This window comes from Neovison vison, chromosome 7, assembly GCF_020171115.1.
Source record: "Neovison vison isolate M4711 chromosome 7, ASM_NN_V1, whole genome shotgun sequence".
NCBI lineage: Eukaryota > Metazoa > Chordata > Mammalia > Carnivora > Mustelidae > Neogale > Neogale vison.
Window position 1 is genome coordinate 153408041 of NC_058097.1, and position 19764 is coordinate 153427804.

At 41.3% G+C, this 19764-nt stretch overlaps 3 protein-coding genes across 3 annotated transcripts; 1 reads left to right on the top strand and 2 right to left on the bottom strand.

Annotated features, from left to right (window-relative positions):
• The first annotated feature begins 594 nt into the window (after positions 1 to 594).
• On the top strand, positions 595 to 1688 carry LOC122914192 (olfactory receptor 51Q1-like). The gene has a single exon (XM_044260822.1). The coding sequence runs from the start codon at positions 735 to 737 to the stop codon at positions 1686 to 1688; it is 954 nt and encodes a 317-aa protein (XP_044116757.1). The 5' UTR covers positions 595 to 734.
• Positions 1689 to 10544: 8856 nt separating this feature from the next.
• On the bottom strand, positions 10545 to 11495 carry LOC122914193 (olfactory receptor 51I2-like). The gene has a single exon (XM_044260823.1). The coding sequence runs from the start codon at positions 11493 to 11495 to the stop codon at positions 10545 to 10547; it is 951 nt and encodes a 316-aa protein (XP_044116758.1).
• A 6725-nt stretch (positions 11496 to 18220) lies between these two features.
• LOC122914195 (olfactory receptor 51I1) lies at positions 18221 to 19165 on the bottom strand. The gene has a single exon (XM_044260824.1). The coding sequence runs from the start codon at positions 19163 to 19165 to the stop codon at positions 18221 to 18223; it is 945 nt and encodes a 314-aa protein (XP_044116759.1).
• Positions 19166 to 19764: the final 599 nt, after the last annotated feature.

The following is a 19764-nucleotide window of genomic DNA, read 5'->3' on the forward strand; positions in this document are numbered from 1 at the left end:
ACTGCCTAGAATAAAATTGTCAGTATCATCCATACTGTTGCTCAAAGACGACCCCTGGACATCACCATACTTCTGTCTGAATAAAAGGAGGTGGTCTCCAGAATCTTACTTGCCTGCGTGTCAAGTTTAAGGTGAACTTGAAAAAAAAAAAAAAAAAAGTCTCTTGATTTGGTCACTAGAAGGTTTTTTGAAATATTGATGACCAATGTTTCAGTTAGTAAATGAGCGTCTGTAAGTTTATGTGTACAAGAGCTGGTAGGAAGTGTATTATGAGGATTGCAGAAAGCTAAATTTTAGTGCATAGTGTTGGAATGTTGGAAAAATAAGATAATTTAAAATACAAATTTATAGCAATAGAATCCATAATTATGTGCTACCACTTTGGTTAGCATATTGCTCAATGGTTTTATGAAAAACAATTCCGGGGCACCTGGATGGCTCAGTCAGTTGACTGTCTGACTCTCAATTTTGGCTCAGGTCATGATCTCGAAGTTGTGGGATAGAGCCCCATCGGGGGAATATGCTCAGATTCTCTCTCTCCCTTCTCCCCATCCCCCCAACAAATAAATAAATATATAAACCTTAAAAGAAAAAGAAAAACTTAAAAAAAAATCAATTCCAGACACCTATTTCAGTCCTAGATTAAAGAATAGATAATGATCCTGTGGCGGTAGCATACTGATGAAATCTCTCATTGTGAAACACACAGATTTTGGTTTTGCATTCAACAAGGCATGGCCACAGTAACTAATACCACCCAAGCCTCCTTCTACTTCATCCTCACGGGCATCCCTGGATTTGAGGTCTCACACATCTGGATCTCCATTCCCTTCTGCTGCCTCTATACCATCTCCATTGTGGGTAACACCACCATTCTCGCTGTCATCCGCACAGAGCCATCCCTCCACCAGCCCATGTACCTATTTCTCTCCATGCTGGCCGTGACTGACCTGGGCCTCACCCTCACCACCCTGCCCACAGTCATGCAGCTCCTCTGGCTCAACATTCGTAAGATCAGCTTTGAAGCTTGCTTTGCGCAGTTCTTCTTCCTCCATGGATTCTCCTTCATGGAATCTTCAGTACTGTTGGCCATGTCCTTTGATCGCTATGTGGCCATCTGCCGCCCCCTCCATTATGTCACCATCCTCACCACTAAAGTCATTGGCAGGATTGCGTTAGCTATCATTTGCCGCTGCATTCTGGCTGTTCTCCCCTCCCTTTTCCTACTCAAGCGCCTGCCCTTCTGCCGCTCCCACCTTCTCACTCACTCCTACTGCCTCCACCAGGATATGATCCGCCTGGTCTGTGCCGACATACAGGTCAACAGCTGGTATGGATTTGCTCTGGTTTTGCTCATTATAGTGATGGACCCTCTGCTCATTGTGCTCTCCTACGCATTCATCTTGAAGAGTATCTTAGGCACAGCCTCCTGGACTGAGCGGTTCCAGGCCCTCAGTAACTGTCTATCCCACATTCTGGCTGTTCTGGTCCTTTATGTCCCCATGGTTGGAGTATCTATGACTCATCGATTTGCCAGACATGCCTCTCCACTGGTCCATGTCATCATGGCCAATATCTACCTGCTGGCACCTCCTGTGATGAACCCCATCATTTACAGTGTAAAGACAAAGCAGATCCGCCAGGGAATCAACAACCTCCTTTTCAAAAGAAATATGTGTTTGAGATGAAAGAAGGAATTTATTCAGATTACTCAGGAGATGAGAGTCACAGGCTTATGGGGACAGTATAGCCACAATGAAAAATGGTGACTGTACAATAATAAACCGTCATATTTTTAAGGCAGTACGACATCGTCCTGGCTTTTCTCAAAGTTTTATCTGGGACGACCTACCACCAAATGTACTGTCCAAAAGAGATGTGGGCCTGAGTTGATTAAATTCAAGCACATTTACCAATAGTGGGATGAACTTCATTAATTGAGTAAAGATTTAAGTTTCGTCTTCCTTTCTGGAAGGAAGGAAGGGCTTTTCTCCTACAGGCCCGGTTAACTAAGTTTGAAGAAATCCCTTACTTGTTGCCCCAACCACCCATTCTCATAGGCAGCTTCATTCAGACATCCAGGTAAACTCGAGGTCCACTGTACTGGGTCACCTTCCTGCAAAGATATACTCCTATTTTCTCTTGCCAAAAAAAAAAAAAAAAAAAAAAAAAGTGGCAAATCTTCCAGGAAGGATGGATACAGTTCAAGTTTCTTGGCTATTCCAGTTTACCTAAAGAACATGATTTCAGCAGACCAAATGAACACATGTAATCTGAAGATTGGGATGGAATGGTTAGTTAGGTCTCCCACCATTAAAATTAAGGCTCTTGTCATGCTAGAGTTCCTTTAGTGTTTAGAATTAAACTTTAAGTGAGTTTACATATAATATTTGTGGGAATAAGAACTCAATTTTCTGACCAGAACAAACTTGTTTTGTTTTGTTTTTAAAACTTAATGTCTTTGATGTGGCTCAAATTCTTAGGGGTAATTTCCCTTTGTCATCATGAATTCTGTACCAGAAAAGGTTCAGATAGAAGGAATATGGCCTTCCTGATCATTATTTTGTAGGAATGAGATTGGATCGCAGACATATCAGTTTGAAAGGCAGCTATAGTTATGGTCACAACTTCTGATTCCTGAACCCATAATGCAGGTGGCCAGTAGGAAGACTGACTTAGATTTGAATCAAAATAGGCAGGACTTCAGTGAGAGTGTAGTGGGGCAGGGGATGCTTAGGAGGCAAAATGCAGAGAACAAGGAGGGAAAGGATGTCTTTCTCCACTGATACTCTTTTCTCTCTTATTTTCCCCCTTCTTAACCAGAGCCTAGAAGTTACCATGTTTCTCTAGAGAACCATGGGCCAGGTGGTATAAGGAAACAAATTGCAGAATGGGAAGCATGTGCAATCTCAGGACAGGGGAAATCAGGACCAGGAAACCCAAATTTTTTTTTAAAGTCAATAAATGGGTTAGGAATATGTCAAAGGGGGCACTTGTTGTGATGAGCACTGGGTGTTATGAGTAAGTGATGAGTCACTGAATTCTACTCCAGAAACCAATACTGCACTAAATGTTAACTAACTAAAATTTAAAGAAGAAGAAAAAGGAGAAGGAGGAGATGAAGACTTTTTTCTTTCCCCCCAGTGGATAGTACAGGCTTGAGAATCTCCTAAAACATCATGAGGGGAAAGTAAGTCTTAGGATTATGCCAGATTTTCAAGTGGAGCACCTGACACCATTAATAATCACTCTTTTTTTTCCCCCGTTACTAATTGTATGAATTTTTGACCTGCTAATAAAACTCTGAGTTTACTTTTTGGATTTCTAAAACTGAGATAATAATACCCATCTCATAAGGCTGAGTTTTCAATGAATCACAGTATGCAGAAGACACAGGTGTGCAAACTGAGGTGCTCAGATTATGTGAATTCTTTTCTTCAACTCCCTTCCAAAAAATTACACTGTGGATTATGGATGGGAACATCTATGGAAACATCTATGGTTCCATCATCACGAGAATAGGAACTGGGGTAGCTAGATGGTACCTGTCCACACACACAGATACTTCCACTACCCTCCCTCTAAAGACTTCTCCGATGGGAGGATGGGTTTCTGAGGTGGAGATGACAGAATAAAATTCAACTTAGGACAATGAGAACTACCAGTGTCATGGGCTGAATTGTGTCCCCTGCAAATTCATATGTAGAAATTTTAATCCCCGTATCTTTACATATGACAGTATTTAGAGATAGGGTCGTTACAGAGGTAATTAAGTTAAAATGAGGAATGGGAGAAGATATTTGCAAATGACAGTACAGACAAAAGGTTGATATCCAGGATCTATAATGAACTCCTCAAACTCAACCCACACGAAACAGACAAACACATCAAAAAATGGGCAGAAGATATGAACAGACACTTCTCCAATCAAGACATACAAATGGCTATCAGACACATGAAAAAATGCTCATCATCATTAGCCCTCAGGGAGATTCAAATTAAAACCACATTGAGATATCACCTTACACCAGTTAGAATGGCCAAAATTAACAAAACAGGAAACAACATGTGTTGGAGAGGATGTGGAGAAAGGGGAACCCTCTTACACTGTTGGTGGGAATGCAAGTTGGTGAAGCCTCTTTGGAGAACAGTGTGGAGATTCCTCAAGAAATTAAAAATAGAGCTTCCCTACGACCCTGCAATTGCACTCCTGGGTATTTACCTCAAAGATACAGATGTCGTGAAAAGAAGGGCCATCTGTACCCCAATGTTTATAGCAGCAATGGCCACAGTCGCCAAACTATGGAAAGAACCAAGATGCCCTTCAACGGACGAATGGATAAGGAAGATGTGGTCCATATACACTATGGAGTATTATGCCTCCATCAGAAAGGATGAATACCCAACTTTTGTAGCAACATGGACGGGACGGGAAGAGATTATGCTGAGTGAAATAAGTCAAGCAGAGAGAGTCAATTATCATATGGTTTCACTTATTTGTGGAGTATAACAAATAGCATGGAGGACAAGGGGCGTTAGAGAGGAGTAGGGAATTTGGGTAAATTGGAAGGGGAGGTGAACCATGAGAGACTATGGACTCTGAAAGGCAGTCTGAGGGGTTTGAAGTGGCGGGGGGGGTTGGGGGTTGGGGTACCAGGTGGTGGGTATTGTGGAGGGCACGGCTTGCATGGAGCACTGGGTGTGGTGAAAAAATAATGAATATTGTTTTTCTGAAAATAGATAAATTGGGGAAAAAAAAAAAACCTAATGAAAAAAAAAATGAGTTCACTAGGATGGGCTCTATTCCAATATGACTGGTTTCCCATGGAGAAGGGGTGTTTAGACACAGATGAGCACAACCACAGCTGGAAGACTATGTGGTGACATAGGGAGAAGACAGCCATTTGTAAGCCAAGGGAGGAAGGCCTCAAAGAAAACCAGAATGGTGAGAAATTGTACAAGGCCTTCAAAGTTGTGAGAAAATAAGTTGTTTCAGCCACCCAGTCTGTGGTACCTTTTTTTGGCAGCACTGGCAGACTATTCAAATCCATGGCCTATTTCTGTAACTGTAAAACTAAAGTCGGCTGTAGAAGAGAGTAGAAATATTTTGGTTACACTAAAAAGGCTAGAGTTTGGAAACACAAAGAGGAATTATTGGGCAAAGTAGGTTGTTCAATGACTGGTGAATGGTCTGGCTAACTGTCCGTACATAAAGTACAGTCTAATTAATGGAAGACAAGGCACCCATCGACTCTAAGCCCATAGGCTTGCATGGGTCATGTCTCGGTGTGCTGCCTTTCCAGCAGCTATTAAGAATGAAATAATCTCTTAGTGAGAGCTTTCTATCAACTGAATGTTATAGTCACCAAACTCCCAGACATCTGCCAATATTTAAGTGAAAACTAAATGAAGATTAAATGAAGAAGTCTGCCCTAATTCTTTGTTCAATCTTTCTGCTTCCTTTTCCTGGACAAAACTGTTCTTTCCTCTGTGTACTTGTGCATGTGTGTATGTGTGTAGCCTTCACGATTAAGAAATGACATGTTTAGATTTCAAAATAGATTTGCATTTTATTTTATTTTTTTATTTTTTAAGATTTTTTATTTATTTATTTGACAGAGAGAGATCACAAGTAGGCAGAGAGGCAGGCAGAGAGAGAGGAGGAAGCAGGCTCCCTGCTGAGCAGAGAGCCCGATGCGGGACTTGATCCCAGGACCCTGAGATCATGACCTGAGCCGAAGGCAGTGGCTTAACCCACTGAGCCACCCAGGCGCCCCTAGATTTGCATTTTGGAAAATATTTTTAGTTATTGTGAAGTGTTTCTACATAAGTTATTAAGTGCCCAGAAAGTAAATGACTCTATTAGTCCCATGTCAATATGGAAATGTGCTTGTATCTCATAAAATTCAGAAGGTGGTCTTCTTAACCCTTTTAAAATTATTTTAAATGAGGTATATAAGAGGAAGTAGGATTGAATATCGATTTTTAAGAAATGTGAAGTGGATTGTATTATTTCAAGCAGAAGAGAGCTCAGGCTGCTGCTACAGAAAAAGGGATCTAATTCTAACTGGGCACCTAAGAATCTTCTTGCAAATAATGAGCAAAAAAGCAAAGACAGAGAAAAACTGAAGCAATGAATTTGCCCTTCATCAGGTAAAAAGATTTAAAAATTGTGGTACATCCAGATGATGGGATATTATTCAGAAATTTAAAAAAGGAATGGGATACCAAGATACATAAAGGCATAGATGAACCCTAAATGTGTATTATTAAATGAGAGAAGCTAGTTTTAAAAACCTACATGTTTGCTTTCATTTATATTAAATTCTGGAAAAGGCAATACTAGAAAAAGAATAAACTAATCAGTCATCACCAAGGATTTGGGAGAGTAGGGTGCTGAATTGGTGAAGCACAGAGGATTTTCTAGAGGGATAAAATCATTCTATAATACTGGAATGGTACATACATGACACCATGCATTTGTCACATCCCGTAGCACTTTATAGCAGTACAGAAAGAACTATAATGTACATTAATTTTTGATAAATACTTATGACATCAGGGATTCCCAGGATGGAATGCAGAATATGGCAAAAAAATAGAATTCTATTACAAAATATGAAACAACTGCATTGAAGGAGATGGGTATTGCACTGAAGGATGTGTGTGCTGGATGGGTGTGGGGTGGAGTTGCCGCACTGAGCTTGCCAACTGGCTGGAGTCTGTAAGAGTAGAAAGAGGAAGAACAATAAATGCTGCACTCTGCTTGATGAAATAATTTCTCACGGCAGTGTAATCAGCATTTCTACCAACACTCTACATGTGTGCTGGAATCGAACACCTAAGTGAATGGATGGCAGATGGAGGCAGCCAGGTTCTCACTATCCAAGTGGGAGGTTACAGAAAAGCAAGAGGAGATGGCTTGAGTGATCCATGCAACAGAGTTGGAGACGTCAATATGAAGTCATGGTTAGCTCAATGTGGTTGCCTATGGTTAAATGCAGACATTTTTGTATAGACCCAGGTGAGTATATGGACACAGATTTCCTTGCTCTGCCAGCTGAGAGGGCCTAGAAACAATGATAAACTAGTAGCCACAATCACACTCATTAACAGAAACAAATAATTTTAGAAGAAATTTTAATTTATCTGACAAATCAGTATAAGCAATACGGAAGCTAAAAATTATTAGATTTTCAATGAGAACATTAATTCAATTTATATATTAAAATTTTATTCCAACATTATATTCCATACTGGAAAAATAACAGGGAAAAATATTTAAACATTTTTTAATAAAAATGCTAAACTCATCTAATTTGTCCAACAATCCACTCTTACCAGGACTAAATGTGAATGTACATGCTTGTACAATCCTTCTGCATTTGTTTGCAAAGGGTAAAACATTTGACATGTTGTTCATGTCCTAATATGGGCATTTTTATTGGTGGATTTTTATGATTATGGATTTCTAGCCTAGTATCTATTTGTATTTCTTTGCCTCTCACCTTGGGAGCAAGAGTCTAGTCATAGCTTGAATGTAAATATATGCACATACGTGTGTGTGTGTGTGTGTGTGTGTGTGTGTTTTACTGAAGGTGGTATCTGCATGGTATATTGAACAGCAGGTAATACATGCAAAACACAGGACTCCAGCGATAACGTTTAACCTGTGAATTAGCAGGAAAAAAGTAGTGGCATCATATGTATTAAAAATTGGCTAATATTACGTTACTATAGATACCACATTCATTATGCTACAGTACTGCACATGTTTTTCTTAGAAGTTATCTACCTGAATATCACTATTTGGTTTTTTTGGGGAGAGAGTGGATTTTTTTTTTTTTTTTAGATATATTTATCTGAGAGAGAGAGAGAGCACATGTAAGGAAGGGCAGAGGGAGAGGGAGAGAAGCAGACTCCATTAAGCACGGACCCCCACAAGGGTCTCCATCTCATGACCTTGAAATCATGGACCTCAGCAGAAATCAGCAGTCAAATGCTTAACAACTGAGCCACCCAGGCACCCAGATGTGCCTATCAACTTGTTACTAACACATTGTCACATAAGAAATGTTGCAGGGGAAATAGATCAGTCCTTTTTCTTTTTTCAGTGAGCATACAGAAACTCTAATAGCAGGTTGATAGAGTATTTTTGTATGTGTTGAATCTAAGACACAATATAATCTTGTGTTTTGTCTTTTAAAAATCAACCTTAACATTAATTTACATAAAATTAAAGGTACACATTATCAGGGTACAGTTTAATGATGTAGACAAATACTTACACCCACCACCCAATCAAAATATGAAATTTTTCCATCACCCCCAAAACTTCCCTCTTAACCACTTCCAGTCGATCCCCTCCCCTGCACTCAGCCCCAGGCAACCACCGATCTACCTTCTGTCATGATAGATTAATTTTTGCCTTTTCTAGAATTTCATATAAATGAAATTATCATGTGTAGTGTTTTGTGTCTTTCTTGTTTTGCAAACCATGTTTCTGAGGTTCGTTCATGTCTTTGTGTGTATGATAGTTTGTTCCTTTTTATTGCTCAGGGATATTCCACTATATGGATATTCACATTTTGCTTATCCATTCACCTACCGGTGGACACTTCGGTTGTTTCCATATTGGGGCTATTATGATAAAGCACCCCTGCATTAAGCTTTTTTGTGAATACATGTTTTCATTTCTCTTATGCCTGCCATGCATTTTTCCAAAACACTCATACTATTTTTACATTTCCACCAGCAATGTGTAACATTTTTGTTAGTCTTTTCAATGTTAGTCATGTTAACTTGTTAAGTCCTAGCTCACTGTGGTTTTAATTGCATTGTATTTTATCATATTATAAAAGATCTTTATATACTCTGTATGCAAGTCTTTTGTAAGATGCATGTACTGTAAATAATTTCCGTCTTTAACTTGTTTTTTCATTTCCTTAATAACGTGTTTTGAAGAGCAGATATTCTAAAATTCTGAGGAATTGTATGCCTGTTAAATCTAATAAAATTTGGGTTTGTATTTCTCATGTCCTTTTAAAAAAATTAAACTTTTTAAAAAAGATTTTCTTTAATTATTTTGGGGTGTGCAGAGAGAGTCTTTAAACAGACATGGGGTCCAACTCAAGCCTTTATCTCATGACCCTGAGATCATAACCTGAGCCAAAAACAAGAGTCTGAGGCTTAACAAAGTAGGTCACCCAGGATCCCCTAAAAAGTAAATCTTAAGAAAAAAAAAAAAAAAAAGTAAATCTTTTGTTTGGGGATAATTGCAGGTGCACATGCAGTTGTAAGAAATAATCATTCACCCTGACTTTATAGAAACTGTTATTGGTGGGCATGTAATCTAGTACTTAGTGACAAAAAAGTAATAATCACCTAATGAGCTGGACAAAGTCAGAAAGAACTGTATATAGTGAGGAAAACATTTGCATTGTAATTGGAGGCCCTGAAGTAAGAAAGGCTGAAAACCTGAAACCAGTTACTGGTCAACCAGCCCAGTTCTATCAATGCACTCTACACAAAGCCCTGTCTGTGTTCCTTAAGAGGTATGAGAATGGTCTTTCCCATAGGACTAAAGGTTTCCAGGAAACCCTAGAAAGGCATAGGTAGATACAAACAGCCCCATGCTGACAGGGCTGAAGGCGGGGTAAGGTCAAGAAAAATGTAAAAATTTACCCATCATACCATAAGCTGAAGTTACTGAAGGCTGAAGGGAGGGAAGGAAAGAAAAACAGGAATATTCAGGCACAGTGACACCAGATCTACTTGGCCCTGCGAATAGGGTCTGAGAGTGTACTGGAGCAGAATTTGGGGCTTTTGGTAGAATTCTTAGGATCTGAAACCTGGACAATATGAGATTGTCTGTATTTTATTTTGTGCCTAAACTGAGGTAATTTAATCAGCTGTTCCTCAACCTCAGAGTCTCCAAGTACATAAATTCTAAGTGTAGAGTTCATTGAATGTGGATTGTACGAGTCTGGTTCCCTACCTACCAGGAAGGAGGCTGCTTCGTAAGTAGGTTCCCATACAAGTTATCGTTTAAACAAGGACATTCTGGGGAGGGAAAGAGAGTGCTGTATAAATAATGATGCTGAGGAAAATAAGTGTAAACCATGATTATCTTGGGCAAACCAAAAAGTATGCTCATCTTACTCAGAGGCACATTCCTAGGACAATCTCCTTCTTGGGGGATATTCTTAATCCCTGCCTAACCTCTCAAAAACAGCAATTTGTTTTGTTTCAATTCAAACATCAAGACCCCAGCCTTAAGTGAAATTCACGATCTCTGCCCTCAAGACGATCACATCTAGTGAGAGAAGACATTCACATACATACATACAGAGACACACGGATGTTGACAGGATGTGAAATAAAAGGGGCCAAGGATGACTCATGATCCAGAGTCAAGCCTGTGACAATGCTTAGAATTCCTTAGAATTTTCCTCCGCAAAATGCCTGGTGTCCAGCTTTGTTCACAGCAGTAACACCATCAGAGTTTATGGAGTGGCTTGAAGTCTTTGCCCTGTTAGAAGGATTCAGAGCCATTTCCTCTTGCAGGAGAACAAGTTGAAAATTCCCTGTCGGATTGGCTTGGTCTTGACACTGTAGATGATGGGGTTGAGGACAGGAGGCACAAAGAGATAGATGCTAGACATGAGTGTGTGGACCAGGGGTGAGGCATGCTTGGCAGCTCGATGCATCACAGACACACCAATCATGGGCACATAGTACAAAAGCACTGCACAGATATGAGACACACATGTGTTGAGGGCCTTCCGCCGTCCCTCCCCAGAGGCAATGCCTAGCACTGTGTAAAGAATCAGCACATAAGAGACCACGATGAGCAGTGAGTCCAGCCCAAAAGTGGCCAGGACAATGGACAAACCCAGGATGCTATTGAGCTTAGTATCAGCACAAGGCAGCTGGATCAGGTCTGAGTGGAGACAGTAGGAATGGGAGAGGACATTAACATGGCAATAGGGCAGTTGCCTCAAAAGGATTGGAAGTGGGGCCATGAACATCACACTCTTTAGTGTGATTCCCAGACCCATGCAGATGATACGGGACAGGGTTAGGATGGCTGTATATCGCAGTGGATTGTAGATGGCTACAAAGCGGTCATAACTCATGGCTAAAAGGACACCTGACTCCATGCCTGAGAAGGTGTGGATGAAGAACATCTGAGCCAGGCAGCCATCAAAGTCAATCTGGCGAGCATCAAACCAAAGAATACCCATGACAGTGGGCAATGTAGACACAGATACACCCACCTCAGTCACAGCCAGCATGGAGAGGAACAGGTACATGGGCTCATGTAGAGCAGTGTCCACATGCACTGCTGCCATGATTAGGCTGTTACCCACAATGGCCACAATATACATGGTGAAGAAGGGGATAGAAAGCCAGCCATGTTGAGCCTCCAATCCTGGGATGCCAGTTAGGAAGACAGACAGGACATCAAGACTTTCATTGCTTTCAGCTCGCATGTCACCAAAAGCAGAGATGTCTTCACCTGACATCTGGAACAAAAAAATGAAATTAGCTTCCTCCTGAAGGTCTTCTGCCTTAGCAGCTCACCTCAAAGGCTGAAGGAGGCAGATGGAAGGAAGTGAGGGAAGTTGCAGCTATCTACATCATTTTGGGTAAAAATATAACAGACACTTTCTTCTCACCTCCTCTTTCCCTGACCTCTAAAACCCTAAAACTTTACATGTAAAGGAAATATTTAAAACTGCCCAATCTTAGGAGAGACCGCATAGCTTAAAAATTGAAAGCAGAAACAGAATAAATCAGACCTGTCAAAATCCATACTCAGCCGATTACTAGATGTGATGTGGGCAACTTACTTATGCTCTAATCCAAAGGGGGTTTTGTTTGTTTGTTTTCAGTTTTTTACTTGTAATGTGGAGATAAGAATAGTATTTAATTGTGTTTAAGAAACAGAAGCCACCTAAGGGAGAAGAATGAGGTGATGCTGGAGAAGTTGGTCTTCATTGTCACAGGCGGTGAAAAGGACAGAGTGTCAGATGCACATTTTTTTTTCCTGCCTTCTATGCAGACGATGGGGTGGGGGAGGCAGGTGGAAGAGGTCCAGAAACCTTCTAAAGTGGTCCCTCTCAGATGTCCATTGATTCAGTTGCCAACAGTCTCTCTAGGACCTGAAACCAGATTCCAGTTTTGCACCTATTGATAGATTCCCCTCCACTGCATCCTTATCGAACTGTCACCCACACTCAGCTTGAACACTCCCAATGATGGGGAGCTCACTGCACCTAACGCCGCTATCCTGGTTAGATGCACTGACTTCTGAAGTGCTTTCTTACCTGGGGCTTAAAGATGCTTCCTCCATATTGGTGTAATTGCTGCAGACACAGAGAAACAATCTCTTTCAGGTTTCACCTGAATATTATTCTTCCTGGTATCTGTTAACTGCTTGTAAAATACATCTGAACTCACAAACATGTATTTACTTGTGTAGTTATTTGTTTAAGAGTCAAAGCTGCACAGTAGGGTGATAATCTTCTGGTCAGCAGAGGTGTTCAAGCAAGACTGAATAATCTTTGCTGGGAATATTGGCAGGACAATCCTGCTGCATTGGGACTAAAGGCCCTTTCTGCCTTTTCAACTGTTTTTCTGCCCTCAGGCCTGATGTGCAGCCTGCCAAGATCTCTCTCTCATCCTGTGACACTGAGAATATCAGGGCTGTGGATCTGTGTGGGGCCCAAGAGAGGCCGGTTCTCAATGCATGTCGTGGGTTCATGTGTCTTTCCCTAAACCACTTTCCAGCACCCTATCTGAAAGTGTGTGGGAGGACCAGGAACATTTGAATAAATATTACTCTATTCCTAGGAAACCTACATGAAAATAAGATCTGGGGATATTTTTTTTTAAACCTCTCCATCACAGACCAAAAAAGTCGCAGCAAATACACAGCCCGTATGTGCCCTCACGGAGACTCACTCAAAGATACAGAGACGTGAGAGACCGGAAGAACCTCAGAGGCTCAAGTGGAATTATAGACCAAAACATACTCTTGCAGACATGCCTTGGAGAGGCAAGCAGTCTAAGACTCACCTGAGAGAGCTTTGTGAAATGGCAGTGAGATTGAAAGAGCGTAGGCCAGAGCTCATGAAGGCATGGAAAAAAGCCTTAGGCAGGCAGGAATAAGAGGGGAGGAGGACTCTATATGTCTCTGAGTGAGAGTCCCCAGCGGCCAGGACCCTGGGGCCCTGGTGTGCCTGAAGGTGATGCTGAGCTGGTGATGAGAAAAGGAGGGGGATTATATCTCCCCTTGGGAAGAGAATGGAAAGAAAAATACATCCCCTAAATATACTTCCCTCTCTCCACACAGAAAATAAAAATCTCAACAGCTTCCCTGTGATGCAGAGGATGAAGACAAATCCCCCAGTCTCCACGGCAACATCTTCTTGGCCCCCAATAATCCAGTCTTGAAACTAGAACTCTCAGCCCAGAACCAGGAATCTACATCCTCAAATTCTGGACTTAAAGCCTGTATCGCAGGCAGAACCTAAAATTTAGACCCCAGTGGGCAAACTCCGGGACTCAGAGCTCAAGGGAAGAGAGCTTGGAGCCCAGGATTTAACCAGTAAGGGATATGACTGAGCTTCCTTCACCCACTCATCGAGCTGTTCCCTACTCAATTCTCACTCGCATCCCTTACATTCAACCCCTCACCACATTCAGAGGTCTAGTTCAGGAGAGACATCCTAGAATGCTGAAAGACTGTAGGGTTCACAGTCACACAGAGGTAGGTTTGAGTCCTAGTTTTACCATCTACCAGCTTCTTGATTTCAAGAGATTAGCATTTCTTGAACTTGGAACTCAATTCATAAGGGGTTAGTAACTATCTATAGGAGTAGATGTTCAAATGAAAAGAAGAAAGTAACAGTTTTTAATGTGATTGTACCTCACATGATAATTATCCTTATCATAGATTCTGCTGGAGTCCCCAATTTCAAATACCCCTAATAAATTCTTTCCCAAATATTTAATCTTCCCACTAAGTATTTCAGTTGGCCTCATCCTTGTTTCAGTTTCAAATAGGATAAAGATATATTTGAGGAAGGCATAACAGGAAAACGAAATAAGTCAATCTGAGAAAGAATTATCATATGATCTCTCTGATATGAGGAATTTGAGAGGTAGGGCAGGGGATTGTTGGGGGTAGGGAAGGAAAAAAAATGAAACAAGATGGGATCAGGAGGGAGACAAACCATAAGAGACTCTTAATCTCACAAAACAAGCTGAGGGTTGTTGGGGGTGGTGGGTAGGGATAGCGTGGCTACGTTATGGACATTGGGGAGGGTATGGGCTATCGTGAGTGCTGTGAAGTGTGTAAGCCTGATGATTCACAGACCGGTACCCCTGGGGCAAATAATATATTATATGTTAATTTAAAAAATAAAATAAAATAAAAAAGAAGGCATAGCAGGAGAGCTCTCTCCCCTTTATAAACTGAGGAGTGGGATACTTAGGGAAAGCAAACAGAAGATAAATATAGAGAAAATTTCCCCTTCCCTATGAGGAACTTCAAAATATCTCCAAGAGAAATATCTCCAAAGAGCATTTTTTGCTTTCCATTATTGTAGAATTTCTTGTATCCGATGAATGAGTTGGGACCCCGGAGATGGAATTCAAGAGAATGCAGATGACAACCTTTTGAATGAAGTCAGAGAATCACAGGAGAAAAAAAACAGAGACCAAAACAATGCAGATTGGGCATAAGCCCCTGGTGAGAAGTGGCAAGACTTTGAGAAGTAATAGAGTTAAGTGACTCTAGGTATGTCTTTAGGGACAACATGATGGGAAACAGGCATCAGATCAGATCCAATTCATTCATTTATTTAATTAGTCATTTGGTTGTTCATTGAATTAACATGTACTGGGTGTACCAAACACTGCTTGGCGCAGGATTTTAGGTTTAACTGTCATTATCTCTTTTGGGGTTTTTTTTTGTTGTTGTTTTTGTTTGTTTGTTTGTTTTTTGCTTTTGTTTTTGTTTTTTACTTTTAAAAAGTCCTTTTTAAAGATTCAGTTTCTGAAGATTCTGTTTCCATTAATTGACAGGAAAAGTCAACAGAAACCCTAAGTACTGGTTTGAAGTGACAATAGTAAACCTAGCATCTGTACAAATCCCAACAAAGGGGACTTTTATAAGTGTTAAAGATTATCTATGGGAAATTATGCAACACTTTCCCCCATAAAGCTTAAGTAGAGAAATAAATGTGCCCTGTGGAGTATTAAGTGGAATTTTCCACAATAGAGCAAAGCAAAGCAGGTACATGTTTGGTGTAGAAGAATATAACCAGAGTAGGCATATCGTTTCTAAAAAAGAAATACACTGTTTAGAAAGAAGTTCATAGACTTTGTAGAAAGGAGAGAGAAGCCTCAGAAGAGGTGTTGGTCAGGGGACTTGTATACATTGGAATCCTACTGACAACTGGTAAGGTCCCACATCTCACTGTGACAAACAACTGATTATTTTTCCCCCCTCTAGGTTCTAATTGCCTGGAGGGCAGCCTTAAAATTAGAGCTTGACTGAATTTTGGATTCCAGGTACGTTGTGATGGCATGGGGTGAGAACTGGGGGGTAAAGAAGGGAATCACAGGGGGCAGTTGGACAGGGGCCTCAGAGTGACTGTGGGATGGTTGGGGGGATTGTTCTTCAAAGCCTTCTGTGAAGCTGTTTCAGTGTTCCACCTGCACCACCTCGTGGAGATAAGAGGCTGTAATCTGCATTTCCCTTCACCACAGCACCGTATGCCCTTGCCCTTCACTCAGTCTCCTCACAGCTTTCAAAACCATTCATGGGGCCTCTGGGGGACTCAGTTGATTAAGCCTAAGTGTCTGACTCGATTTTGGCTCAGGTACTGATCTCAGCATAGAGTCTGCTTCTCCCTCTTCATCTTCCCCTGCCTCTCCTCCTGCTCTCTCGCTCTTTCGCTCTCCAAAATAAATAAATAAAATCTTGTTTGTGCGCACTACATCCTTGGAATAACCTTCTGGGCAAGGGTGTCAGGGGAAAGGGGGGTAAGTTGGCACTCCTTGGAATCCAGGAGCCCTGTGACTGGATCTTGGTCAAGCAGAACAATTAGAGCAGGCCCTTGCTGGGATTATTTGGGGACTTTTAATTGTGAGACACCATGAGAAAATATGTATATGCCAAAGTGTCCCCAGACATTGTGTGCTCACCTACAGTGCCATAACTTCTCTGCTGTCTCTGATCTTGTGTTAATTCAAGGGTGTGCACATGGGGAGAGTTTTCATAAGACAGAGCAGACCCACATGAGCAAATGCTGGAAACAATTCCTCAAAACCCAGGAAACAGTGATTCTTACTTGAACAGGTAGAACATTTGGGTTCTTTCTTCATTGAATGCTTTTGTGGCATCACAATATACAGAATCTTCAACTAAGTTTTCTGGTCTACGAGTATAGGTGACTGTCAGAACTCCATTCTTCCAGATCACCACCAACACCTGTAGTTGATTTTATCCTTCATGGACTCACCCATACCAAATTTCATGGAATAACCTTCTCAGGGATGTTTTGTTCTTTACTACGAAAACTTCATGTATATTCAGTTTTATTCATGGCATAAGCTTGACTCTATTCAAGAGACTCTTTATCAGTTGGGTGTTCAGTGTGCAGAAAGAGTTAACATAGCAGGTCCAAGACAGCATATTCTTAGAATGGTCATGTTGCAAAGAGTCCCTCAGTTGGCATCTGGGAACTTGGATCTCCAGAGGGTTCCCACAACCCAAATTGTTAAGAGTGACTCACTAGGCCTAAACTGTTTATGAAAACAATGTGATTTATGCTGAGCACTTGATTTCCTCTTGGAGGTCTGCAATTTTGATATTACCAATAGAAGTTGTCTGCCTGACTAGCCCCCAACAAAAACCTTGTTAAGTTTAAAGATAAATAAATAAATAATAAGTAAATAAAATATTTAAAAAACACACACACAATCTTCTCAAGATTGTGCTTCCAAATTTCTCAATATGAAACTTCCCCTTTGTCTAAACAAATCTGTTTGCAATTGTTCTAAATATTCTAGACTAATATTCTAGGTTAAAGCTTCTCAACCTTTGAGAATTATATCAGAATTACCTGGAGAATTTATTAAAACACAGCTTGTTAGACCTCACCTCCCAGATTTTCTGGTTCAGGAAATCTGAGGAAGGGCCGGAGAATCTTCATGCTTAACAAATTCCCATTCTTTGCTGGTAATGCTGGTCTGGAAAGTACACTTTAAGAACCACTTTTCCAGACTCTTGTAACTCATGAGTCTTGTTATTTTGGCTACACATTCCATGGACATTACCTGAGAGGTGTTTGAAAGAGTAGCACTGTGCTTCTCAAGCTTTAATCACCCATGGGTCTTACTGAATACAACTTGAATTCAGTAGGTCTGGTGTGAGGTCTAAGATTCTGTTTCTCTAAAAAACTACCAGATATACCAATGCTGCTCTTCATTGGGCCATACTTGGAACATAAGGTTCTAAACTTCCTTTGCCTAAAGATTTCTTCTCAGGCAGTAATTTATGCTAAGACCATAACCTTCTCTTTTTCCTATCACCCTGTACCAAGTACCCTAACCCCTCTCATCCTTCACAAATTACTTTATATAAACACACAACACACAGCACATATGTGCGTGCGTGCGCACGCACACACACACACACACAGTCTGATCTTGATCTCTGAACATCAAGTGGGTCTTCTCTTGAACATGAAGCACCAAGCCTCCACAGAATTTGCTGTCTAGTGTCTATCATTTCCCTCACTCTGAGTGGTAGTAGCATTATTTGTGCTCAGCCTGTTTGCTTGGTAAAATTTCCATATATACTGTTTATAAACATATAAAATTTCCATATATATTGTTTCCATATATACCACACATTGTTCAGGGCATCTGTTACTCATTTTTATGTTTTTTTTCCTTGATATATCTCTTACTTAACAATATGCCTTATTCACCATTATAACATTCTTAGCGACTAGCACAAAATTTTTACATGGTAAATGTTCAGTATATATTTATGACATTTTATTGAGTCAGATGTTCTCTTATTAGCTCCATATTCTAGTTCTCAAGATCTTGGTTCCCCTCCCCGTGTTTTAGCATTCCTAAAGCTGGCAAACCAGCCCCAGTCCTTTCTCCAAAGGACTTCTCTTAGTAGCCTTCCTCAGCTCTGGGATTTATGAAGGATTTTGAAGATCCCTCTGCGTATTTCTTTTGTCTTCACGCTGTAGATGATGGGGTTGAGCATGGGAGGTACGAACAGGTAGACATTGGACATCATGACATGAACAACAGGTGGGGCACTTTTCCAGAAGCGATGGATCATGGAGACAGCAATTATGGGCACATAAAAAGCCAGCACTGCACAGATGTGTGACATGCAGGTGTTGAGTGCCTTGAGCCGCTGCTCCTGGGATGCGATGGCCAACACAGCTCTCAGGATCAATGCATAGGAAAGCAGGATGAATGCCGAGTCAATACCATAGGTGAAAATGACAACAAAGAGCCCATAGATGTTGTTAACATGGATGTCTCCACACGCCACTTTCATGAGATCTGGATGGAGGCAGTATGAATGATGCAAAATTCTGCCCTTGCAGAAGGGCAGTCGTTTTACCAGAAAGGGGAAAGGGAAGAGTGTGATGAAACTCTTGGCAAGGATGCCCAGGCCCATAACGAGGATGCGGCTGTTGGTGAGCACAGTGGCATAGCGTAGTGGTTCACAAATAGCCACAAAACGATCAAAGCTCATGGCCAGCAGTATGCCTGATTCCATGAAAGAGAACATGTGGATGAAGAACATCTGAACCAAGCAGGCATCGAAACCAATGTGGCGGTAGTTGAAGCAGAAGGTAGCAAGCACAGTGGGAAGTGTAGAGAAGGACACTCCCAGATCATTGAGGGAGAGCATAGAGAGGAAGTAGTACATGGGCTGGTGCAGAGCAGGCTCCCGAACCACCAGAGTGAGGATGCTGAGGTTGCCTATGATGGAAATCAGGTAGAGGATGCAGAAAATCAGGGCAACCCAGGCATGGCCTCTCTGCATCCCTGGAATGCCTGTCAGCTGGAGTGTGGTTGGCTGGAAGGGGGTATCATTGAGGCTCAGCATGGCAGGCAGGTGGGAGAATACAGACAGGGGTTGACCCCCGGTGGGGGTTTTGGGGGAGTTCTTCACTTTCTTTCAGACCTCCTGTCTCCAACACAAAAGTTTAGAGATTGAAAGTGTTTGTCTATGTTCCTGCTTCTCTCATTAGACTATGAGCTCTCTGAGGGTAGTAACTGGGTTCTACTCATTTCTCTATCACTGGTGCTCAGTACCCTGTCTAGGCCATGGTAGAAACTCCATGAAGATGTGATGATCAGGTGAGTGCCATGGCATGGCAAGGCAATAAGTAGGAGACAGCATGAATGATGCCCTTAATCTTTATCTTAAAGTGCATCATTCCTTCGCTTCCCCCATCTCCCCTAGAAGCCATCTTTTGGAAATCTGGGACATAAATAGGGAAAAAGAAACACCACCCATTCCTTTGGGAATCCTTTGGTTGATGGTGCAGATGAAACTTCTACCCTGTGAACTTATAGCTTCAATAACCTTTACTCAGGTCTCCTCAGACTCCCAGTCCCACAACTATCCCTGGACCTGCCATCACCAAAAAATATTCCACCTCTGCAATCTTAAATTCCTTTATTTTTTACTTTATTACAATA